This window comes from Gopherus evgoodei, chromosome 24 (genome assembly GCF_007399415.2).
Source record: "Gopherus evgoodei ecotype Sinaloan lineage chromosome 24, rGopEvg1_v1.p, whole genome shotgun sequence".
Lineage (NCBI taxonomy): Eukaryota > Metazoa > Chordata > Testudines > Testudinidae > Gopherus > Gopherus evgoodei.
In genome coordinates, this window is record NC_044345.1 from 10,652,024 (window position 1) to 10,677,984 (window position 25,961).

Here is a 25,961-nt window from a genome sequence, read left to right on the forward strand (position 1 = left end):
CCCCGCCGGGAGCGGAAGTAGGGCCGGCGGACGTAAATTGTACGTCTGAGGTCACTTCCGGACGTCGGAGCGTTTCAAAATGGCGGCTGCTTTGCTGAGGTGACGTGGGGGGGGGTAGCCTGGAGATTTGGCGACTGTGGGGCGCTCGGGTAGCGGGACGGGCCAGGAGGAGGCGGGGGCGGGTAGCGGGACGGGGCGGGCCGGCGGAGCAGGGGCGGGTAGCGGGACTGGCCGGAAGGGGTCCCGGCGGGGCGGCCCGGCGGAGCAGGAGCAGGGGCGGGTAGCGGGACGGGGCGGGCCGGCGGGGCAGGGGCGGGTAGCGGGACGGGCCGGGAGGGGTCCCGGCGGGGCGGGTGGCGGGGCGGGCGGAGGAAGGAGAGGCCCGGCAGGGGGATGGCGGCCGTGCAGTAGAGAGCCCCGTGGCGGGCGGGCCGGTGACGGCCTGTGATGTGGTTGCGCTTCTGGACAGGGTGGAAGCGTTGGAGGGCTCGGGGCAGCGCTGGGACCCTGCCCCTGGCTTCCCCCGGTCACCTGCAGCGGAGCTGCTCCTGCCTCCAGGGGCGCGGAACTAGGCCAAGGCAACATCCTCGGTGACCTGCAGTGAAGCCTGACCGACTCCCGCTGCCGGGGCGAGGCCGTAACAGGCTTGTCTGAAACACAAAGCACTGTAAGGGCAGGAAATTCTGCGGTGTTAATAAGCAAAAGATCCTTAAGGCCCTAAACAGCATCGTCGGTTCCCCTCACTCTCATGTGGCATGTGGGGAGAGCGAAGTTAGACATTTATGGTCACCTTGCACTGTCTAAACTAAGCTGGCAGATGCCTGTGTAGCCTGACCCTGTATCTTAGAACTGTGAGTGCAGGCTTGTGTTGACACAAACATTGTACAGCTTTAACTGTACTAGTTTAGCAATGTGGTGTAAACCATCCCAGTGTGGATACATTTATACCTGTGTAACTTATCCCCATATAGGAAAGGGAATAACATGTCTCCATATAAGAGAGATGAGGTGGGTGAGATGATATCTTTCCCTGGATCAGTTTTGCTGGTGATAGAGAGAGGACCTTTGGAGTGTAAGAAGAGCTCTCTTTCAGATCTCACCCACCTTGGTCCCAGGATATTAGGTAACACAGCTACAATAACCCAGTATAAGACACCTATACCCACAATATGATGGGGGCTAATTTGACTACAATGGGTCAGGAAAAAGATCTTGGAGTCATGGTGGATAGTTCTCTGAAGATGTCCATGCAGTGTGCAGAGGTGGTCAAAAAAGCAAACAGGGTGTTAGGAATCATTAAAAAGGGGATAGAGAATAAGACTGAGAATATCTTATTGCCCTTGTATAAATCCATGGTACGCCCACATCTCGAATACTATGTAGAGTTGTGGTCTCCTCACCTCAAAAAAGATATACTGGCACTAGCTTTCAGTAAAGGGCAACTAAAATGATTAAGGGTTTGGAGAGGGTCCCAAATGAGGAAAGATTAAAGAGGCTAGGACTCTTCAGCTTGGAAAAGAGGAGACTAAGGGGTGGGGAGAATATGATAGAGGTATATAAAATCATGAGTGATGTGGAGAAAGTGGATAAGGAGAAGTTATTTACCTATTCCCATAATACAAGAACTAGGGGTCACCAAATGAAATTAATAGGCAGCAGGTTTAAAACAAATAAAAGGAAGTTCTTCATGCAGCGCACAGTCAACTTGTGGAACTCCTTGCCTGAGGAGGTTGTGAAGGCTAGGACTATAACAGCGTTTAAAAGAGAACTGGATAAATTCATGGTGGTGAAGTCCATAAATGGCTATTAGCCAGGATGGGTAAGGAATGGTGTCCCTAGCCTCTGTTTGTCAGAGGATGGAAATGGATGGCAGGAGAGAGATCACTTGATCATTGCCTGTTAGATTCACTCCCTTTGGGGCACCTGGCATTGTCCACTGTCGGTAGACAGATACTGGGCTAGATGGACCTTTGGTCTGACCCAGTACGGCCGTTCTTATATTCTTATGGTTGGACTAGTATAATTATTTTGGCCTTTCTCGTTGGTCATAAATTAGGAAAAAAACCAAATACCCCACAGTCCCTGCAAAAGACAAGCACTTTTCCGCATTCAGATCGTCTTTAAAGGTATCACAACATAGTACTAACCAACACAGGGTAAGTCGCTGAGCAACAAATATATCTGTGACTGAGTTCTCATTTATTGCCACTGCTGCAGTGACTGTGTGGCAGAATGATGATGTACCTTTGCCAGTGTCATATGGACACTATCAAATTCATGGTTCATTTTGGTCAATTGTATGGTCATAGGATCTTAAAAATTGTAAATTTCATGATTCCATATATTTAAATCTGAAATTTCATGGTGTTGTAACTGTAGGAGTCCTGCCCCAAAAGGGTATATTGTGTGTGTGTGTTTTTTCTTCAAAAGTTATTGGGGGGTCATGGTATTGCCACCCTTACTTTTGCGCAGCTACTGGCATTGGTGCTGCCTTCGGAGCTGGGTGGTTGGAGAGTGACAGCTGCTGGCTAGGAGTGGAAGTAAGGGTGGCATGGTATGGTATAGCCACTCTTACTTCTGCACTGCTGCCTTTAGAGTTGGGCACTCGGCCAGCAGCCGCCACTTTCTGGCTGCCCAGCTGTGAAGGCAGCAGCACAGAAATAAGGGTGGCAATACCACAACATCCCCCTCCCCCTGCAGTCCCCTTTTGGATTGGGACCCTCAGTTTGAGACATGCTGGTCTTGCTCGTGAAATCTCTATAGTATAGGGTAAAAGTACACAAAAGACCAGATTTCACAGTCTGTGACACGTTTTTCATGGCCGTGCATTTGGTAGGGCCCTAGGAATGGATGAACATTGGCTCTGGTAGACAGGAGTTCTGGTTTCCTTTAACAGATGAAGGTTGATCTCACTGTAGTCTGTGGTGGTATGTCAATATGTTGCTGGTAACTAAAGTACTACTGTGTCCAATTTTGTTGTCCCTGCTTTAGAAAGGCTGTTGAATATTTGGGAAAAAGTTCAAAGAAGAGCCTCAAGAGTGATCTGAGTGCTGGAAAGCTTGCCTTACAGTGGAAGACTAAAGGATTTGAATCTGTTTAGTTTATTTGATGAGAAGGTTAAGAGGTGACTTGAGCATGGTCTCTAACTCTTCTTCTTTGGCTATCCCTCAGTGTGAGGATGATGTCTGCCAAAGGGATTTATCGATGGGTTTTTAAGTGGCTGAGGAGCCCAGTTTTTGCCCTGCTGATTTTCCCACAGAAGTGACAGGTGTAATCTTGGAGGAGACATAGTTGTTAGCTAGCGTTGTGCCCTTTCTTTACTCCGTTGTTGCTTCTGTCTCATGAGCACATCTGTTCTCCTCAAAGTGGGCTATGGCTTGATGTTTAGTGTGATGCCTCTGTGTTCAAGTCCTCCCAGTTTGATGGATCGATGCCTCCCTTTTTAAGGTGTACTTTCATTATGTCCTTGAAGTGCTTCTGCTGCCCTCCACAATCCCTTCTTCCCTGGCTTAACTGAGAGACGAGTACTTGATTTGAGAGGCAAATGTCAGGCATACTTACACAGTGACCAGCCCAGTAGAGTTGATGTTTCATGATCTGCGCTTCTACACTGCTGATGTTGGCTGCAGAGAGAACGCTGATGTTAGTGCGTCTGTCTTTCCACCTGATCCTGAGAATCCTCCTGGGGCAGTACTGCTGGAACCACTCCAGCTGCTTGAGATGTTGTTTGTGGGTTACCCAGGTCTCTCACCTATAGAGAAGGGTGGGGATGACAACTGCCTTGTAAACCAAGATCTTAGTACCTGTTTGTAGATCCCTATCATTGAAGACTCATTTGAGTAGTCTTCCAAAGAATCCACCAACCCAGTGGATCCTGTGTTTGATTTCTGTGTCAGTGCCAGCTGTTTGGGAGAGGTGGCTGATAAGATATGGGAAATGGTCCACATTTTCCAGGGGTTCTCTGCTGATGGTGATTTGTGAAGTATGAAGAGTAATTTATGCAGGTGAGGACTAGTAGAATACCTTGGTTTTCCTGATATTGAGAGAGAAACCCAAGCTGTGATAGGATCTGCAAAAAGATTTAGGGTGCTTTGCAGGTCGGCCTCTGTGTACGCAAAGATGACACAATCATCTGCACACTGAATCCGTGATGCCAGTTCTTGTGATCTTAAATTTTGTTTGGAGACGTAGGAGATTGAGAAGTTGGCCATCCATATGATAAGATAATCGTGATTCCGTCCGGAGGGCTGTCGCAGATGAGAATCAGGATCACATCAAGGTAAATGGAGAACAGTGTTGGAGCAGTGACACCGCCCTGCTTGACACCTGTATGAATGATGAATGGTTCGATCTCTGAGCCGTTGCACAAAATGGTGGCGCAGTCATCCCATCATAGAGTAGTTTGATGATGGAAATACATTTCTGTGGACAATGAAACCTATCCAGGACCATCCATAGGGCATCACGATTGATAGAGTCAAAGGCCTTGGTTAGGTCGATGAATGCCATGAGCAGTTCCTGGTGTTGCTGTCTGCACTTCTCCTGAATCTGTTGTGCCATGAAGATCATGTTAGTTGTGCTCAGGGTGTTCTGAAGCCACACTGATTCGGGGAGGAGTTCCTCAGCAAGAGGGAGGTGGTGGTTTAATAGGATCCAGGCAAGGATCTGCTCTACGACGGAGAGGAGGGCAATACCTCTGTAGTTCCCGCACAAAGATTTGTCCCATCTTGAATATTGTAACAATGTTGGCCTTCTTAAAGTCAGGTGGAATTTATTCACAGGTCCAGATTTTGTCAAGGAATTGGCAAAGTTTGTGCTGGGGCACTGTTCCACCAGCTTTAAAAACCTCAGCTGGGATGCCGTCTAGGCCTGGTGATTATTTTTATCTGGGTGATGGCACACTGAACTTCCTCAGAAGATAGGAAACTCTCTGACTTGCCTGACAACATCATTGACATTCAAGAGCACTGGGATCAACTTAAAAATACTATTCACAGTGCATATGCTGAAACCATAGGATATTCCGCTCATCGGCAAGACTGGCTTGATTAAAAACAATGAGGAAATCCTAGTATTAATTCAAAAGAAGAGAAAAGCATTCTGTAACTGGCAAAATGATTTCTCTGACGGACAAGAACATGAGGTCTAACATCTGCTCAAAGCCAAAGTTCAAAGTAGGCTACATGACAACAAAAACAAGTGGTGGCAAGAGAAGATCCTCTGAGATCCAGGGTTTCATAGACCAGGATGACATGAGAAGCTTCTTTCAAGCAACAAAAGTTCTAGATGGGCCAAGCTCAAAAGGCCCAACCCCCTTACATTCCCAGGATGGCTCCACCGTTCTCAAGGACAATGTAGCCATTAAAACAGTGCTGGAAGGAGCACTTTGAGAGCCTACTAAACTGAATCCATAGTCTCTGAAGACACCACTGAGTTCATTCCACAACACACAGCAATGGAATCCCTTGCTGATCCCCCATCTTCTGAAGTCTATAACTGCCAGCGCAGGGAGAAGATGTACTATTAGAGGGTTCTTTATTCTAGCGGACACATGGGTCCAGTTAAATATACAAGAACCAGTGGCTGGAAGTTGCAAGTAGAAAAATTCAAATGGGAAATAGGTGCATTTTTTAAAGTGAGGATAATTAGCCATTTGCACAGCTTTGTAAGGGGTGTGGTAGATTCTCTATCGCTTGGTGTATTTAAATCAGAATGGGAGACTGATTCTCTGGTCTACCTAGGCCACTTTGCTCCATATAAACACTGCAGAGTGCTCCCACACTATCAGGAGACAGCCAGTGGGGAATTCTCTCTGTGCTGGCTCTCTCTCCTCCACACCAGTGTGAGGGTAGAGGAGAGGGCTAGGGAAGGACAGAAGGTGTGGCTCTGTTACCACCAGTCCTCCATTGGAGTAATTCCTGAGTGGAGAATCGAGGCCTGGATGCTTTACTAAGAGCTGTTGGATTTGATGCAGGAATTGCTGGATGATGTTCTCTGGCCTGTTATACAAAAGTTCAGACTAGATGACCGTAATCGTCTCTTCTGGCCTTGGAATCTATGAATATGTCAGTTATGGGTTCAGTACAGAAAGTCTGTGGCATGTATTGTTGGTGTCAGGCATAAGACTGTTCCCTGATCTACTGCATGTTGGGTGGGCAATGATATGGGAGGAGAATTACCACTAGTTGTGTAATAAGTGTCTCTTCAATTTTGAGCTTTAATTTCAATTTTCCCAGCTTCCCAATATTTGACCAAATGAAGTCTTAATGTCCCTGCCCCCCCCCCCACTCCCTCTTGAGTTACTTATACACCTTTTCTCACTGGAATCAAGGTTAACAAAGGTGGTGTTTTTTCCTAGTTATTTTCTTACCTTTTTTGTTTTAAAAGACAGTTTTAGGCTTGGTGTGGTATGGATGGAAAGAAACATGGCTTGGGTGGAAAGCTTTCCGAGGTGTGCATAGACTCAGTTCCTGTCACAGAATCCACGGGCAGCTCTAAGTGAGCAGCAAGGGTCTGATTCATCATTTCCCTGCACTTTGCATAGTATATTACACTCCTATCAATCTGATGTTTTTTGGTGGCATTCTAAACTCACTGTGCAGCACTTTGAAACAACTCCACAAAATGTAGGACAATGGTAAATTGGGCTCTGGATGTGCATAGACTAAGCCCAGACATTAAAATAGAAGCAACTTGCCCGTGCATGTAGTGTGACATTTGCGTTGGATTACATGGGTGCATTTTAATGTGCTCTCTGATCACAATCTCTGCACATATGCTGATGCAAACATTAATACCCTCTTCCCCTGCTGATAAATACATTTCTAACTAGCTTTCTGTCTGCATCTCCAAAACTGCCAAATGCACTCCTAATTTTTTTTATCCAAGGTACATATATGACCCCAATTACTGTAATATCTGAGCACTTCACAATCTTTAATGTGTTTATTCTCACAACCTCCTGTGAGGCAGGGTAAGGCTATTATCTCCTTTATTCAGGTGGGAACCGAGGCACAGAGACTGTGTGACTTGCCCAAGGTCATACAAGGAGTCTGTGGCAGAGCAGGGAATCCTGAATCCCTGCTTGCTTCCTAGCCTCTGGATCCTCCTTCCTCCCCTCATTGCAGAAATGCCAGATTTGTTTAGCTGTGTTTCTTGTTCAGTTTGCCTCCAGCTTCTAGAAAAATCTTCCACTGACAGAAGTTGGAGAGAGATTAGGGGAGGAATCTGGCCACGTTGGAAGCCCTCATCCTGAACGTGTTTTGTCGTAGTAATTACCATAACTCCATAATGAAAGACACTGCAGAGAACTGCATTGTGAACCGAGCACCATAAACTAGATTAACCCAGACAGTGCTTATCTTAATAGGGGCGGTGAATTGATCTCAGGAGACAGGAGGTTCTGAATTGCTAATGCGGGCTCTGCCCTCTAACTCACAGTGTGACCTTGATCAAGTCATTGAACAACTGTGTGTTCTTTTCCCTTCTTTGTTGTTTTGTTTTGAATTGCAGTAGAGCCTAAGGGCCCCAGGCGTGGACCATGGCCCTGTTGTGCTAGGTGCTGTACAAACAATAAAAAGAAGGTCCCTGCACTAAAGTAAATTGTAAAACAAGGCAGAGCCATCAGCCCTGTCATTTTGTGTATGCTGTCATTTTTTTTGAAAATCTTGTCTTCTGCCATCTATGTAGATGGTGTCCAGGAGTCAGAGCTTCGATTTATGTAAATGTTTATAGTTTAGTTGAGGTCAGTGAAGCTATGACGCCCTATTGAGGGTCTGGTACCCAGATGTTTTTACCACTGTGTCCTCCAGATCTGTTGGGGGAAGGTTAAAAATACCAGCACTGTGTTTACGGACTGGTGTTAATGAAACAGTGGGAGATTTCCTGACATGCTGGAGCAGATGCAGTCTGCATGCATCTGAGGGTTAATTAATGTTTGTCAGTGTGGTGTAGATGAAAATGTGGAGTGTTGTTATACACTTAATTCTAATCATGTCACCAGGAAATGAAGTGCTGTCTTTTGTGCCTTGTCCTTGACAGTAACTTGGGAGAGAGAGCGGATGCTGTAGATTCCAACCCACATCTGCAAACTCTTGAGCTGTGGCTGGATTGGAGGCCTGGCTCTGCGCCTCTTGCTGGAGAAATGCCCTTGAATGTCAGAGTCACAATTACTGCAATTGATCTGTAGAGAATGGCTCCCACTGCTTTGGGGACCATAAAAACCTTATTTATCTCCCACCTCCAGTGTTGATGTGCCTGAAATACTGTGTGCATTGGGCCATGACATTGACCTGCCTTCTCACTAACACTCAGAGAATAATGAATGGCAGGGGTGAAACAATATAATGAAAAAGAGCTTTTAAGAGGAAAGCTGGTGATTTCTTTATTTCAGAGGCTTGAAGAGCTGTAGACTGAACTAAATCTTTTCATAGTGCTTGGCAGGCACGCCTTTCTGGGACATTTACCACCCAGTCCTGATAATTGCTTCTCCTGAGGGTGAAGAATGGCCTGCATTAGCCTCGCTGTTAGTGCAGAGTACTGTTTATGCCTGTCTTATTAGCAGGGTATTACAGCTCAGTATGGTAATTACAGGGTATCATAAAGAGAGAACTCTTGGGCAGAGTCTGGAGAGTCTAACAGCTAGGCTCAGCGTTACAAGTGGTGTTAAAAATAATTCCTCATCCCCCAGGCTCACTCTTAAAACATCAGGCATTAAACTGTGGTCTCCTCTGCTCCTGGTTATAAAAATGCCCCTGTATTGTGTGCATTTACCCCTTTCAGTGTCTAGCCGACATTCACAGAGCTCTTTCCGTCTTCTTTTTTTGCAGACATGTGGGTCAGCGTTGCCTGTGGACTCGGCTCGGCCCCAGCCTTTCTGTGCGACAGTGAGTTTTTGAGGCTTTATTGAGAGTAAAGGGATTAATTCCTTTCTCCCTAAAGGATCCCTTCTAAGACTTCACTGCCTGTGCATGTTCTACCTGCTTATTAATTCTAACCATTCAGATATCTGGCAGGTGCCATGTGTTGGCAGGGTATTTACTATGTCATTACATGATAAATATGTGACTAGTTAAATAACCTGCAGCTGTTTCTTTTGTGAGGGAATAATTGTATCTTGGGATAAAATAAACTCCTGGCTGGAGGCTGGGGTGTGTGTTAATCCTGGCCCTGGCTGTTGTTGAAGGTGTCAGTGATGAATATGTGCAAACGCAGTTGGATTAGAATAGTGTAACCGGAATAAAAGCAGGCTCACTTTGAGAGCGCCTCTTATGGGGTCAGCATTGATTGGGATTTGCGTGCCGTACAGGTGCATCAGCCACTATGTTGCATCCCTATGCTTTGCCCGTCACTGCTGTCATTCTGCGTAAGCTGCAGTGCAGTGTACACAGTAACTTTATACCTAACAAAGGTATGAACAACAGAAATCCTCCATGCAAGCTGCGCAGCTGGGCTCAATGGGGGGCGAGGGAAGCTGTTGCTTTTTGTTTTTTTTTTTGGCTAAATCAAGCTGTAAGAGTAATTGCTGAGTTATCTCAGGAACATGAAATTACAAGGTCTTTCTTTGGTACAATGTGCAATTACTGTGGCAGTAAAGAGCAGGTTGCATGGTATCAGCCTTGCATAACATGTTATCAGACAGCTAATAGTCTGACTCGGCTGTGGATGGTGCTTTTCAGGTTGGGAGAACTAGGGAAATCAGTATGGAACTGAGCACAGCACTGTCTCACCATCCTAGTTTTATTATGAAATGCTGAGAGCTGCCCCTGACTGTGTCACCTCCTGTTTTTCAAGAGCTCCGTGCTGCATTACTGCAGTTGAGACCAGCAGAGGTACTTGAGCTGGCAGCTTTTGTTAGGGGTTCTAGTTTGGAACTCTCCCTCCACCCACAAGTCCACCAAGGCCCAGTTTTATTACCCTACCAAACCTGCTGTGAAGCCTATCTTTCTCCTTTTGGTTGAGGAGGGTGGGTTGATGTGGATATATTTATGGGCAGTCCTTGTTAAAGTTGTAATTTTGAAGTTGTGGGCTTGGTGCCCAGACCACTGGATGGCACCTATAATGGATTTAACAATTTTAATAAATAAAAACTCCTCGATGAGCTGGGAATGGAGGAGATGAATTCATGTCAGAAGCCTGCTTCCCTGGCATCTCCATTCTTACTCATGGCCTCACTGCATCTTCCTTGGGCTTCATGCAGACCTGATGTCATGTTTATTCTGCCCTTTAGTTCTTTTTCTAGGTGCTGTCTTGCAGGGCAGCTATGAGCTGGCCCCATTTTCAGAACTGTGCCCATGGTTCAGGTAGTTTTCCTGTTTCAGGATAAAACTGCAAGGAGCGAAAAGCTGCTCAGTGGGAGGGGCATTGTGTGTGGTCAGTTTGACTTGTGCTGATGTGGAGATGGATGAGCTGTCTCTCATGGGATGTACAGTTATGCAAGGTGAAATGCCCCTCTGGTGTTGCCCTGTGGACCTGGAACAGCCCTGCTCAGACAGTGATGTTCTGCAGGCACAGGGTAAATCTGAGTCACTTAATTCTCTTGCTCTTCCTTTTACTCCTCTGACTTCCTACCTCTCCTTTTGTTCCAGCGTGGTCCCCATGGGAACAGCAGCAAAGGAGGAGATGGCTCAATTTTGGGATAAAAATACCCAGTCGAACCGTCCCATGTCCCCTCATATCACCATCTACAAGTAAGAACTCCAGAGGCGTCTGCATCTCTGTGGGGTTACATCCCAGAGTCTGGCAGAGGACTTAACCCTCTGCATCCTCCCCTTCATGTGGAAAGAACTCTGTATGTTCCCTTTAGTCGTCAGGGAGCACCTGCTTTGTGGTTGAGGCAGAGAAGTGGGAGACCTGGCTTGTATTTCTAGCTCTGTCATAGACATTCGGAGACTTTGAGCGATGGAGTGTTACTTTCCCATCGGTGACAGTTTCTTCATTTCTGCAATGGCAATAATGAAACTGACCCACCTCAAGGGGTTGTGAGCCCTAGTTAATGTCTTCAGAGCCCTCTAATGTCTGTGATGGAAGGCTCTAGACTGGATCAAAGGATTATTTCCCCCAAAAACCCAAGTCCAAAGGGTGTTAGGGTGACCTGAGGCACAGGAAGGGGATCATGTGAGGCCACCAGAGCACACCTCTTCAGTGTCTCTGCATTGGGCTGTTTCCATGATCTGATTCTCTTATGGTGAATTTCCTGTTGTGTTGGGATTTTTCTCATTTCTGTATGTGTGTCTGGGAGCCTGAATCCTGCCTTACCCCTCTGAATCAGCAGCAGCCTTGCACTCTCCCCCAATCCTCCCAGCAAACATGGGCTTTCTCCCTCCCAGGATTCCTGCCAGTGGGGTTTGTCATTCCTGAGCCACCCCTGCAAATTCCCTGCCCATTTTCCTTCTGGCTAGATTCCTTGAATAATTCTGAGTGCAGAAATACACAGCCAGCAGCACAGAGCGATCTGGGAATAGATTGGTCATGCCTCTGCGCCCCTTCTCAACAATTTTATGTGAGTTCCCAGTTTGTCTGGAAGGCTTCCAGCCTGTCCTTCACCCTCACATTACCTCAGGCTTCTCCCTTGACTATCTCGCCTCTAGCATGCTTCAGACACCCCAGATGTTCTGTTTGCATATCCCCACACTCCATGAGTGACTCATCTTTTTGACAAGGTCTGTTATTTTGCAGGTGGTCTCTGCCTATGATGATGTCCATCGGCCACCGTGGCACTGGTGTTGCAATGAGTGCAGGTGTGTGATTCTCTGCCTCAGGTACCTTCGGGAGTAGATGGGCCTTGGTCAGCATCAGTATAGAGAGCTTCCATTTGCAGTCACTAATCCTGAGACAACTTGCCTTTCGTTCTGTTGATTACCTCGTCCTCAAGGCAAGGAGTTGGAGTGTCTCTGCTGTAGTTGCTACAGCTGGGATCTGTAATGGGCTGTACTGACTGCACAAATAAATACCCATTGCTCCTAATCTCATTCTTTTCCTTCTGCAAGCTGTGTCTTGCCACATACACTGGTAGAGCCCTGCATGGATACGCAATTTATATCCATGGATATCTGTGGAGCTGCAGGGCTCTAGTGACAATGAGTGAGACAAGCAGGGCCATGGCCAGAGACTGGGCCAGGAACCGCAGTGGCGAAAGCAGCAGCATGTTGGGCCACTGCTCTCAGGAGCCAGTACCCAGCCCGGGCAGCTCCTCTGGTGTGGCTGTACTGCCCCCAATCCTGATCATTGGGGTGGGCACCAAGCTAACTGGCAGCTGTCCCTGGTCCCTAGTGTATGCAAGTGGCTTGCATGCTTCTGTCCCATCCTTACAGCAGTGTGTGTCTCCTGTCTGGAAACAGGCTTCCACACTAGTGGGATGAGGGATAGCTGCTGGTGAGCAGTGGGCAGGGCTGGGGTGGTACAGTCTGATCCTCTGACCTGTCCAGGTTGGGTGCCAACTCCTGCAAGTGGTGGCCTGACATGCTGCTGCTTTCACTGCTGCGGTACAGGGCCTGGTCACTGGCCCTGCAGCTCCTTGGATATCCACTTTATATCCGCAGATATAAAGTGTATCCGTGCAGGGCTCTGTGCACTACTGTCCAGAGTCCTGTACCTTGTCAGACCCGGTGCCCTGCATGTGTGCCATATGTAAGTGGTACCCTTCCTGGGAAAGTCAAGGAGGCAGCATTTTCTATTGGTTAGAGCCTGGGAGTCAGAAAACCTGCATTCTGGTCTGAAATCTGCCACTCCCTTGCTTGAAATCGCACAGCAAGTCACTTACCCTCCCAGGGCTTCATTTTTGTTTGGTGGGGACTGGCTCTCACATGGGGTGCCGCAGTATAAATGCAAAGTGGGGTTCGCTTTTGCTTTGCCGTGGCTTCCCGTTAAAGGGCTGCTGCCCCAAGCAAGAACCCCAGTGTGGGGAAGCCACTCATCAGGTATGAATCGAAAGAGCAAGTTCAGATTCAAATGGGTTTTTGAAGCTTTCTGCAGGTATTCATTATTTGTATTACTGTAGTGCCTAGGAACCTTAGTCATGGATCAAGGTCTCATTGGTGTAGGTCTCATACAGACACAGCTGCTGCCTTCCCAGTTAGGGCCCCCTACAGAGACACTGATAGTGCACACTGGGTGGGGGAGTAGGTGGCACCAGGATTGGGGCCGCTAAACCATGTCCAAACAGATAATTTGATCTTGTACCATTTAACCAAAACACTAATGTTGAAACCTTAACAGTCTTTCTGACCCTCATTCTCCTAAGGCCCTTCCCTCTTCTCCGGCTGTGTAAAGAGTCTGGGTCTTTAAAGTGTTTGTGCTACTGCTCATCCTGCTGGGAAGAGGTGGAGCTGTGTTTTGTAGGGGGAGGGCTGCGAGGGGTGTCTGAGCAGAAGGCACTTCACCCTTAGTGTTCTTCCCCTCGCGTCCCGAGAGCCAGGCAGCAATACAGGTGGGAACAGGTGCTGAGGCCCAGGCCTATGTTTTCCAAACTGGACCTTCCCTTTAGGTGCCTGATTTCCAACTTCTGGAAAGCCGTGAGGACCTGCAGCCACAGTTGAAGTCAATGGGAGCTGTGGGTGCTCAGCATCTCTGAGGATTTGGCCCCAGGGTTTGGAAGTTGGGCGCCCAAAGGGAGAGGCCACTTGAAAATGTAGCCATAGGCCCAAGTGACAAGAGCCAGTGCAGAGCTATGGCTGGAGCTCTACTCTCCTGTGCTCCAGCTGCACGGGATTTGTCTACACAGCCCATGGCAGCAAGTCTCAGAGCTCAGGTCGACAGACTGAGGTTTGTGGGGCTTGGGCTACCTTGCTAAAAAGAGCTATGTAGATGCTGCAGCTCAGACTCTGAAGCCTAGGGAGGGGGGTGGGTTTTAGAACCTGTGCTGCCCTCACAGCCCCCCAGTTGTGACTTTGTACCAAATTTAACTCAGGTCTGTGTGTTGTGCTGCTGTTAGAGCAAAATGATCAGGAAGGAAAGGGAGAGAGTGAGGGGCTGCTAAGAATAACTTCACCAGCCCTCCCTCTCCATCAACTCCTAAAGCTGGACCTGGAATGTGGGGAATGTCTTTGAGGAGAGGTGACTTCCCCCCCCATTTCCCCCCCCCCCACTTGCTTTCCACAAGGTGGGTGGAATCGGAAATGAAATGCACAGCAAAGCTTGTATCTCAGGACCAGAAAACTTCTGCTTCTGCCAGTGGGGGAATTTAACTAAAGATTAGATAAAAATGGCACTAGAAACCTTGGTGCTGTTTCCAGATGGACTTATTAGACAGAGTTGCTTCTTTGAAGGGGGTCTAGTGTAGGCTGGGCCTTAAGGCTTGAACTGACCATGTGCTTCCTGCCTCCCTCTTGGCTTTCACTCAGTTAAACCCCAGAATTGCTAATCTGTGCAGCTAGGCATTATTGTCACACGGTAGAAAAGCTGAAGGTCCAGCCAAGGTGCCAAATGTCAGTAGCATTTGAATTCAATTACAGAAATGAACTACAATGAGCACAGCAGTGTTTTAACCCAACGTGGGTGCTTGCTGCAGATCACTCTGTTACATCAGCACAATTTATCTCCTTGCTGGATCTTAGGAGCCCAGCAGGTTTATTCCCTAATGCCCTTTGAGTTAGCCCATGTGCCCTTCTCCGTAATACCATACTAGGAAGAGTGACACCCACTGTTCCAGGCAGAGAGGTGGTTTGTCAACATGGTCCAAGCCTTGTGGTCCTGCTGGTCATTCTCCCCAGCCCAAAGCTACTCATTCCCCAGTGGGCTGGGAAATGCCTGCTTTTCTGTGCGGGGGGGGGGGGGGGGGGGGGGGAGCGGGGGGTGGTTGGCCAGCAGCCAGTGTGCTGTCTGAACCTGCTGGTTCAGGGGTAGGCAACCTATGGCAAGCTGATTTTCAGTGGCACTCTCACTGCCCGAGTCCTGGCCACCAGTCTGGCGGGCTCTGTGTTTTGTTTTAATTTTAAATGAAGCTTCTTTAACATTTAAAAGACCTTATTTACTTTACATACAACAATAGTTTAGTTTTATATTACAGACTTATAGAAAGAGATCTTCTAAAAATGTTAAAATGTATTACCGGCACGCAGAACCTTAAAATAGAGTGAATAAATGAAGACTTGGCACACCACTTCTGAGGGGTCAGCAACCTTTGTGCTAGTTGTTGTTCAAGCTCACAGGGTTGCCATTGCCTGTAAAAGAGGATTTATTACTCACAAAACAAGCCCTTTGTTGACCTCTGCCATGGGAACAGCAAGAGGCCTCCTCCCCAGACCTTTAGAATCCAAAGGGTAACCCCACACTGACTGCACTGTCTCACTAGACAGCTGTGCAGCCAACAAAATGGAACCAGAGCAGGGAGCTCTGCTTTCACTGGCCAGGCCAGCAATTACATGAGCACTTGTTTCCTGCACTTTCTCAAGGCAAACACAGAGGCCATTGAAACCACAAGCGGCTGAGCTGGGAAGCAGCTAGTTGGCTTGAAGGCGCTGGCACCGCTGCGGATAGAGCTGCTTAAGCCCATGTACCAGAGGAGAGCAATCGGGCTCCACTGACCGGAGGGTTAATCACGGCTTGGCTAGCTCTTCTCTCTTTGATCACTCCTATTCTTTTGGCAGCACCATCTGTAAAAAGCCTCTTGGCCTAGAAATGACAGAGAGGCTGCCACCACTTCTCCAGCTAGCATGCTCACTTATGTTAAGCCGTCTCTTTTTGTGTGCCAGCTTCTTCACTGATGTCTGCACGTGCCATTGGGCCGCGGGGCTTGGCTCCTAAATTGTCTGTCTGGTTAGTGATTGGCGAGTAGACAATTTTTCCTACTCTTCTGGACTCTAGGGGACTTTTGGTGGAGCTTCTCTTTTACATTTCAGACATTGAGGGGATCCTCTGAAACTTGCATTCCCAGGTAGTTTGGCTTATGCACTGAGGCCTTGATTCTGCAAAGGCTTGAGTGTGTGTCACTGTACTCTCAGGAATAGTCACTGGGGGCTACTCGCATGACTCTAGATACTTCCATACCTCAGTGTTGGCTGGACTGGGGCCAACAGTAAGGTACTTAATAGTCTTGTTGACTTCAGGGGGTAACACTGTGGTAACAAAGTGACCTCACACCTTCTATTCTGTTGCTATTTGTTTATTTAGCCAAGCTGAGACTGTGACTGGAATTGTTCTTAAAGGCATAAGTGTGTCAGAACAAAAAGTGACCTCTCCTGCACTAATCACCTAAAAGTAACTCTCCTTCCGTTTACTCACTATGACCTGCAGAATTGAAGGCCGCTCCCTGTGAGAGCTGTGCTGTACTGATGCAGAGGAACCAGGAGAATGGGAGGGAGTAGGAGCCCCTGGCTTCCAGCTGGGGAGTGCTGATTATCTTGCAGGGCTCTCTCTTTCCTGCTGAGTAAGCTGCTGGCTAACTTTGCAGCTGATTTGACTTGTGGGTTCTTTCTTTTCCAGGAGTCTCTCTCTTTGGCCTGGCTGCCTTGATTCTCCCAGAACAGTTCCCCTATTACCTGGCATTTGTGAAATCGCTTAGCCTGGGGCCTGCTCTTATCTACTCTGCTAAGTTTGCTTTGGCTTTCCCCCTTACGTATCACACCTGGAACGGAATCCGACACCTTGTGAGTAGCCTTGATGGAGCTGCATGTATGTGTCTGTCTAAGGTGCAGGGAGTTGGGTGGGCATCTGGGGTAATACTTTCAGAAGTGCCTAAGTCTCATCTTCCAACGTGACTTGTCACTTTGGCACTTCTGAAAGTGTAACCTCTTGTTTAATATCCCCAGCTTGTAATGTCATTGTCCTGTGACAATGTGAGACCTTCCAAAATGACTGTTTTTCAGTGTTAATATCAGCTCACAATAGCCATGTTATGTTATATATTAATATTATATTACATCTGTCTGTGGTCTACCATAGTCCCTTTATAGAAACTAGCCCTTAATATTTGCCCTGGGTTGAAACTTGGGAGACAGTATCTCAGCGTAGGAGAACTTTGCGGATTTAAAAAACAGCTGAAGAGAATATTGGCTCCCCAATGTGGGAACAAGATGTGCTGCTTTTGCTGCAGATAATGATGTCTTGTGTTTCTATAACTTCAAATGCATTTACTTTTATAAAATCAAAATTGCAGAGGCAGCTGGCTCTGTGTGACCTGATCCCTTCTGCTTTAGGGGGAGTGTGGCTCAGGGGTGCTGCCCTTGAAACATGGATTTGTGCTGCACACGTTGTGTGCCCGCTGTTTTCGTCTTGGTGGCATAAGTATTGTTTCTCTAATAAAGTATTGATCCCCAGAGTTTGTATCTTGCTTCTGGTATTACCAGATGCTTATGATGAAAGAAACCCATCATGCACCTGGCAGAGCTGTCCCCGTAGGGATCAGTGGCACCCTGAGAAGTGAGGTGAGGAGGCTTTGTAAATCCCTCAGCTGGGGTGACTGGTTGACCCTGGTATGGCTGGCACTGCTGCAAACATTGTTCATTTTGCAGCCCACCAAGAATTCCAGATGAGATCTGCGAACATGAGGCCTGGCCCAGGGCTCCAGCATTGATCCAGCTGGCTGAGCCCTGTTTGCTCACGGAGTTGTTGTCAGGCAAATAGAAAAAGTCTTAACAGTCCTCTCATTAGGGCCTTGTGAGTCAAATGCGAGTTGAAAGACTGTAACTGCGTATTTACATTAAAAAGGCAATGCAACTGCCTCCAAATCTATGTTAAAATAACCAGCAGTGCTGACAGCTGGCCAGGCGGATGGCTGCATCGCAGAAATGTGGGTCAGGGAACGGTTAATGCTTACATTGTTAGGTGTTTCATTTCCTTGAATAAACTGCAGTGCTGTGGTGGTGGTGGTGGTGATGTGCGTGTGCATGCGCTCCGGTCGCTCCACTGCTGGAGAGCTGGTCACTGTTGTGCCTAGGCCTAAATTCAGTTAGGTGTCCAAAATCAGACCTATTATCACAGCACTAGCCACGTAAACCAAAGGCACTACCAGCTTAGGCTGAAATTCCCAGCTCTCTCCACCCTTAACTTAGATTTTTAGTGCACTGGTACGTATTCTGATCACCTGATAGCACCTGTATGTGACATGGAGCAGTCTTACATTGGCCAGGGCTAGCAGCAGACTGAATGACCAACTAGGTCCATGTCTGACACCATGGTGATTGACTCAGACCCCATATACAGAGGCACAGTCAGAGAGAAGTTCAAACTGTGAGGAAAATGACTCCTGAATGCTGCGTTCCCTGTCTTTGAGGGGATGGGGATGACTGCATGGGTGGCAGGGTTAGGTGCAGTGCTGCTCTCTGGTAAGATTCCCCACTGGAGAAGGGGAGATACCTCCTGTGACTGATTTTGGCTCTCCTGAGGAGCTCCTTGGTGTAATACTGAATGGGATCAGTAAGTCCCCATGGACAGAGGGAGAGCTGAGGAACAGAGTGACCAATACATCCAGAGTTATCTGGAGTGTGGACTAACTATGGGTGCCCACTCTGAGACATCTGGGACCTGATTTTCCAGTGGTGTCTCCATTAGATTTTTGTTTAGAGCTGAGGCTGCCTCGCACCTTTGAAAACCAGGACATTGTCTCAGGTTGCTCACCCAGCACCAGTGGATACTTAGAAAGTTTAGGCCTAAGTAACTGGCACAAAGTCATACAGGTAGTCCAGTGGCAGAACTGGGAACAGACAAGACTGTCTGCCTTGTCTGTTGCTGCCTGCCACCTCAGTGCATTACGGATGGCAAAGGCTAAGTTTTAGTCAGGGGTATTTTAAAGTCACGGACAGGTCAGGGGCAGTAAACAAAAATTCACAGTCCGTGACCTGTCCATAACTTTTACTAAAAATACCCGTGACTAAAACTTGCATGGGGAGGGGGCTGCCCAGGGGCCCAGTGGGTGTTGGGGGAGTGCAGGTGGCAGTACGTGGCCCAGGACACCTGCTGGCATGGGGGAGGGGGGGCTCCCTACCTGGCTCTGCGCCCCCCTAGCTCAGCTGCTAAGTGGAGGCATGGTCAGGCAGTCTGTGTGCTGCCTCTGCTGTCCCTGCAGCTCCCATTGGCCACGGTTTCCAGCCAGTGGGAACTGTAAAGCCAGTGCTCTGGGCGGAGGCTGTGTGCAGAGCTGCCAGGCCCCACTTCCACCTAGCAACTGAGCAAGGGGGATATCGCTGCTTCTGGGGAGCTCCCCAGGTAAGCACCGCCCAGAGCCTGTTCCATGCCCCAGCCCCCTGCCCTGTCCCACACCCAAACTCTTCCGCTGCTGCGGGAGGGCGGTGGCCCGAGACTGTCCCAGCAGCGGCTGGTGCGACTGGCGCAGGGGCTGCAGAAGTCATGAAGGTCTGGAAAGTCACGGAATCCGTGACCTCTGTGACAAACTCCCAGCCTTACTGATAGCCAGTTAGAAACCGGATGGAACCAGCTTCGCTGGGACAGGGTTTGTCGTTTGTGTGATGAACAGGAGTCACTGTAGCTAACTCTACAGGGCATTAGCAAAGATTGCTCATTTCTGTTGGGTCATCTAGGCCATTCCCAGGATGATCCCTGGCAGCAGCATCTCTAGTGCTCTGTCCAATCTAAGTGCTGGGGCTCTCACTGCCCCTGCGCACAGCCTGCACCCCTCACCCTAGAGACTCCTACAGAACTTGTGATAGGTCCAACTGTCCCTCTCTCACTTGGGCAGTTCTCTGCACTCCCTCCCATTTGCAGTCAGGTCCTCAGAATACACTGCTCCCAAGCGGGATCTCAACAGCTCCATAGCCAGAGGGGCTGTTCCCTTCTCTGGCTTGTTCTTCGCCTATTTTCTGCAATGCACTGATGGCCCTGGGCTCTGGAGGCCTGGCATGCTTGGGGTTCAGTTGCAGACTGTGTGAGTGCCCCAGTGGGACGCCCTGATTCCTTGCTGAGTGTGTCTCTGTCTCTGTTCTCTGTCTCTAGATGTGGGACATGGGAAAAGGATTTAAGATTCCCCAAGTCTACCAGTCTGGAGTCCTGGTCCTGGTCTTGACGCTGCTTTCCTCTGCTGGACTCGCAGCCATGTGACGGCATCTTCCTCGTGAAGCCCTCCCTTCTCCTACAAGGATTTGATTCATCTGGTGATCTGGTCCAGACAGAGCTCAGTATGTGTGTATGTGGGGAGGGCAGGAGGGACTAGAGACTCCTAGATAACGGAATTGTTGGGGAAAGATGGTGCTTTCCCCTCTTTGTAAAACATGTGACTAATCAGAGTTTGCTTATTACTAGTCCTGAGTGATGTGTTGTCTCCAGCTATCCTAGGCCAGCGAGTTCCCAGAACACCCTTCCAGAATGCCACGGGCAGGAGTCCCAGTCCAGGATGTTCAAGACTCTAGGTAGCCTCAAGCAGCTGGTAACTGACAGCTGATTAGCAGTTGATTCCAATCCACCTAGAGCATGCTAAGGAGCTGCCTTCCTTAATTCATTGCTGTTCTCAGACTAACTCTGGTTCACTTGCTTTCTGCTCTGCCCTGAAGCTTGAGACAATACTGGCACTGTGTGCCCCCTCACTGGGCCTGAGCAGGGTTGGGGGAGGAGACGCGAGTGCCTCTAGCCTAGCGTCTGTGTGTAGGCTCACGTAAAAGACAACTGTCCCCATTGATGCTGGTGCTGGTTCTAGGGCAAGCACTGACTGAGCCGCCGACGCCAGCGCCCGTGATGCTAGTAAGAGGAATAAGGAATTTGATGCTGTCCTGGGTACAATGCCTAACTGCTGGAATCTGGCTTTCTGCTGCAGTCAGCATCCTGTGAGCTTTACAGTGGGGAGAGGGGCAGCCTCTAGTGCTTGGGAGCTGGGTATGTTGAGTTCAAAGTGCTCTGTGCAGCAGCTCACAACTCTTCCAGCAGATCAAGGATAAGCACCCGTATATTTTTTGAGTCTTCAATCAAATCTTATCTTTTTTTTTTCCCTCTGAAAATCTGTTCTTTGAACCTTTTGGATGACTGCCAATGCCACGGTCTCCCCCCACTGTGTACTGTCACTCCGGCCCATGTGTTTGTAACAGACCCACCCTCCCCAGTAAAGCAGGCTTGCTCTTTCACACTGCATGCTGGCAGCTGAGTTCATGTTACAGATTTTCAAATGAGCTGCCATTTTGGATTTTCGATAGATTCTAATGACACATCTGAAATCTGAACAGAGACACATGGAGAATTTACCCTGAGTGAATGGAGAATGTCGTGTTCTCTTCAGAGAAGCAGTGCAGAGGTGTGTGGTATGACATGGGAGTCGGGGCCCTCTGATCTCATGTTATGGAGCCCATAGTGACTGGCTACCCCTTGGGTATGCAGCTGAGAAGCCTGACACTGTGGGCCTGCACCCCATGGTCATTTACACTGATGTGAAATGCTCCCGGCTCAGTGTGGTGGCATTTTAGACCCAGTCTGTGCTCACTTTGTGCTAGTGCCCCAGGTGCAGGCTGCTGAAGAGCCCGCCCAGGGGGCTAGAGATTGCTGCTAAAATCCAATGTGCTCCAGTAGTTGCATTTACACTTGGAGACTTGGTTCTGCTCTAACAAGTGACTGTAAAAATGGCCCCTTCCTATTTAGGGGCTCTGCCTCCTCTGTGGAGCAGTTGGAGCTGTTGACTCTGTCTGTAGGAGGGGTTTTCCTCCCCCTCCTGTTGATGCTGTGGAGCCAGCATGGACTGTTCTGAAACATGAATTCCGCTGTCTCCAGAGTGGCTCTAGGACCAGCAATAGCAGCACAAGGTTTCTCCCACACAGTTCTTCAGCTCTGGGTGCTTTGGTGTCCAATGCCTCGTGAGGGTTCAGCCTCGGAGAGTAACAGTGAGGTTATAACTCCCCTGACAGCGCTAGGCCCTAGTGTGTACTACCTGCAGATGCATTTACCACTGGGTTGTCATGGGGTTAAGATGCCTGTGGCTATAACCACTCGAGCCTGTGCTGGTGGCAGAGCAGTGTGTGTGTGGGGTGCCCTATAACTGTCAGTGAAGGTGCAGACCCAGAGAGGCAGTGGTGCATGGGCACCTCTCTCAGAGGAGGCAGAGAGATGATCCCCCTTCCCTTCCAAAGTCATGGAGCCAGCAAACAGCGCTGCCTTTTGGTGGCTACCAGTTTTAGTCTTTCACTGGTAATTTCCCCACCCCAAGTGAGCCAGTGAGTAGTGACCAAACAGAAGCATGGACTGATCTGGAAGCCCCAGTGGTAAGGTCAGGGCCTGATGCAAGTGGTGACCATGGACAGAGGAGTGTCTGCTTAAAGTGCCCTGAAAAGCATTTATGCAAGATGGGGTGAGGGCACCATGTCTGTGCTGGATCAGGAGGCCTGGCAGGGGCTGAAAGGGTATTTTGCTTTTAGAAATATTAGCAACGTCCAGTCTGCTTGTCCTGGTTTTGCTGGGGGATGTCTGTCCGGGGGTTTCAGGATATCTATGAAGGGAGCACTAAAAGCCCTAGTTAAACGGGAAGGGGCGGAGGCTTTGGCAAAGGCTTCCTTTATCCAAAGGGTTAGTCACTGACATTAGATTCATAAATTCCAAGGCCAGAAAGGACGACTGTGATCATCTTGTCTGACCCCTGGGATAACACAGGAGAGAGACGCCTCAACATAATTCGTAGAGCAGAACTTTTAGAAAAATGTCCAAACTTGATCTAAAAATTGTCACAAGGGAGAATCCACCCTTACCCTTGGTAAATTGTTCCAGTGTTTAATTACTCTCATAGTTAAAAATTTACACTTTATTTTCAGTCTGACTTTTTCTTGCTTCAACTTCCACGCCCTCAGTCATGTTATACTTTTCTCTGATACACGGAAGAGCTCATTATTAAATGTTTGTTCCCCATGTAGATACTTACAGACTTTGATCAAATCACCCCTTAACCCTCTTTTTATTAAACTAAGTAGATTGACCACCTTGAGTCCATCACTGTAAGGCATGTTTTCTAATCCTTTAATCGTTCTCATGGCTTTCCAAACCCTCCCCAATTTATCAATATCCTCCTTGAATTCTGGACATCAGAACTGGACACAGGATTCCAGCAGCAGTCGTATCAGTGCCAAGTATAGAGGTAAAATAACCCCTCTACTTCTACTCGAGATTCCAGCTTATGCATCCAGAGATTGAGCTGATTATCCACCATGATCCTCCAGTCTTTTTCACAGTCAGTGCTTCCCAGGAAAAGAGTCCCCCGTTGTGCATGTGACTGACATTCATTGTTCTTAGATGTATATGTTTACATTTAGCCATGTTAAAATGCATATTGTTTGCTTCTGCCCGGTTTACCAAATATCCAGATTGCTGTGTCAGTGACCTGTCATCTTCATTACTTACAAAAATTGGGGAGTGGTATCATCTGCAAACTTTATCAGTGATTTTGTTTTCTTCAAGGTTATTGAAACAAATGTTAAATAGCATAGGGTGGAGAACCCGTCCCTGCGGGATCCCACTGGAAATATCTGCTTGATGATTCCCAGTTTAGAATTACAAATTGCAAAACACTAAACAGCAAAAGCAAACACAGGAGTATAACAGTCTGAATAAACCCTTCCCCCTGCCAGGTGTTCAGCTTTCACTGCTGGCTTCTGTGATAGATGTCATTCTCACTGGTTCTTCAATCACCACAGAGGTCTCCGAGCCCAGAGAAGACCTGAATCTCCAAATTAAAAAATCAAGCGGGGACAAATATCTTAAAAAAACCTCCAGCCCTCCCCCCCCCATCAGAAAGTGTGTGTGTGTTGGGGGACACACAGACTTAATCCCACCCCTTTGTAGATCACTATTCTTCAGGTATCCACTGATGGCCACTCAGCAGGAGTTACCTTCTCCCAAAGAGTGAAAATTGTTGTATTTTAGCTCTTAAACCAATTACATGCTGCAATTGCCAAAATGACTTTCAGTTGGAGTCCTCTTGATTTCTAATCAGTTATTTGACACATGCCAACTGTTAAGTTTGGACTTTGCCAGTCCTAATTACCCTCTCACAAATGCTCCTGGCACCGAGTTGGCTTCAATACAGACAGGGAGATGGGAAGCCATGCTCTGAGTTCTGGGGAATCAGGGCAGCCCAGGACCCTGGTAACTCGGGGAGGAGCAGCAGAGGCAGGCACTGGTTTTACAGTTGCAGAAAGTGAGGCAGCCATGTTCCCATCATGCCCTTTCTGATGTTTTGTCTACAATTTTTCTGTCCATTTGAAGCCTGCCTTGTAAAATCTGAACCTAGGCTTGTGTCTCATCTGAAGAGAGGGGGGTGGCTGTCACTGGCCAACTGGTTAACTTCCTGGGGGTTATTCTGGGCTTGCTAGGAGGCACTGGGCATGGCTTCTATTTGATGGAAGGCATGCCAGGGTGGGATTGGGAGGATCCAGTCCTGTGTGCCCTTGCCCACCCATGTTCCTCAGCTGCTGCTGATCCAACTTCTTCAGGCTGGGCCCGGCAAAGGGAGGTGAGTCAGAGTGGGAGGGCAGGATGAGCATGGAGGAGCCTAATGCTGGGCCCCGGTGGTGGCACTGTCTAGCTGGGAGTGTGTGCTAGCTGTAAGTGGTGGCCAGTCAGGATCAGGTGCACTGAGGGCCTTGGTCAAGTGATGCATGTTACAGCTGAGGCCTGTTGCCCTCCAGCCTGACTTTTCTTAAGTTATTTTTCTTTTAATGCAAATTGATGCTAATAAAGTGCTGCAGGGCCTGCTTCCCTTGGCCGACAGACCTTGCCCTGGAGAGCTCCACCCAGCCTCTATCTCCATTCAAGCTGTGGCCTCTCTGTCTCCATTAGGGAGCTCAATGATGCCCGTTAGGAATTGCAGAATGCCCCCTGCTCACACAATCTGATAGCTGTTCTGTGCACTGCATCCTCTCTGGCTCACTCGGATCCTGGGCTAGGTTCAAACCAGCTGCTGAGAGGTGTTGGGTTCCCTAGCCCCTGCCAGCCAGCCCCCCCCCCCCCCTTGCCAACTGCTCATCACTGCATTTTAGATGAGCACAGGGGACCTCCAGTGCAGTGAAAACATCCCCCGGGCTTCGCAAAGATGATTCTTCTGCCAGCGCTGAGTGCGCCAGGCCTGGCTCCCCCTCCCCCATGCTGTGAAGAGAAGAGCCAGCCTGAAAATGTGATGCTAGAGATGATGCAATACTGAGGCATTGCAGCCTGCATCCCCTTGGGACGGAGTCAGAACAGCACTGAGCCCCCCTGGGGACTGGCTTTGTGTTTGCTCCACGACTCTACACTGCCCCCACTGGCTGTTGTTACTGGGGTGAGTGAAGCTCTTAGCTGGACTAGAAGAAGAGCCAGCCCTGCAGGAAAGCGCTCACCATATCAAACTCGGTGAGACCACGAGTGGCTGAGGGCTGCAAGGGCATTTCACCAGGAGCCCCAGGGCTGCATCTAATCAGCCTGAAATGGAGACGATTGCCGCCCCCGCTGCAATTAGAACACAGACGTGACCCATGGAGAGCAAGAGGCCCAGCAGACTGTGTTCTAGCGTGATCTGATGCTGCAGCACCGAGCAGGCTGTCAGGAGCCATGGTGGGTGGGTGGGTGGCAAGCAGTGGAGGGCGAGTGCCAGCTCAAGGCCCTTGGCATTAATGCTTGTGGGAGTGGAGGCTGCGTGCTGGCCCATGGCGCTAATGCTTGTGGGAGTGGATGGTGAGTGCCAGCCCATTACCCACCACTGATGCTAATGTTAGTAAATGAAAACTGATGGGAGATTGTTTTAGTTTTAGTTTTATTTTTGTGTTGATTACCATGAACACACACACTGGCCACATGGTACTGTTAAATCATCAGCATCACTTGGAATCCTTCAGAACCAACCACCCTCTTGCCAACCTGGGCATCAGCCCTGGCTGGTTTTGTTCCCATGCGCAGGTTGAAAAGCAATTTGTGCATATGGCTGAAAGTCCCTGTGAGGCAGCGTCTTGGTCTGAGAGCCCTGACCTTGGGGCTCAACAGGCTGGGATGTCGATTGTGTCACTGCTGGGTCAGTTGGGCTCACTCTTATCTGGAGGGAAGTTCCTACTCGCAAAGAAACTAGCTCACAAACAGGA

General features: G+C 48.6%; 1 protein-coding gene across 5 annotated transcripts in view; it reads left to right on the forward strand.

The window, feature by feature from the left end:
• SDHC (succinate dehydrogenase complex subunit C) overlaps positions 1 to 25,961 on the forward strand; it is a 26,185-nt gene continuing 224 nt past the window's right edge. Inside the window, exons 1-7 of one of the 5 annotated variants that reach the window (XR_003997680.1) lie at positions 1 to 99; positions 8,829 to 8,885; positions 10,587 to 10,688; positions 11,677 to 11,738; positions 16,420 to 16,583; positions 19,885 to 20,066; positions 23,481 to 25,617. Coding sequence is in view for 2 of the 5 variants with exons in the window: in XM_030542315.1 (XP_030398175.1) it covers positions 80 to 99; positions 8,829 to 8,885; positions 10,587 to 10,688; positions 11,677 to 11,738; positions 16,420 to 16,583; positions 19,885 to 19,989 (510 nt within the window). In the remaining 3 variants the exon portion in view is untranslated. Of the gene's footprint in view, positions 100 to 8,828; positions 8,886 to 10,586; positions 10,689 to 11,676; positions 11,739 to 16,419; positions 16,584 to 19,884; positions 23,229 to 23,480; positions 25,618 to 25,961 lie in introns of those variants that run through there. The other 4 variants (XR_003997681.1, XR_003997682.1, XM_030542315.1 and 1 more) reach the window with 4 other exon arrangements.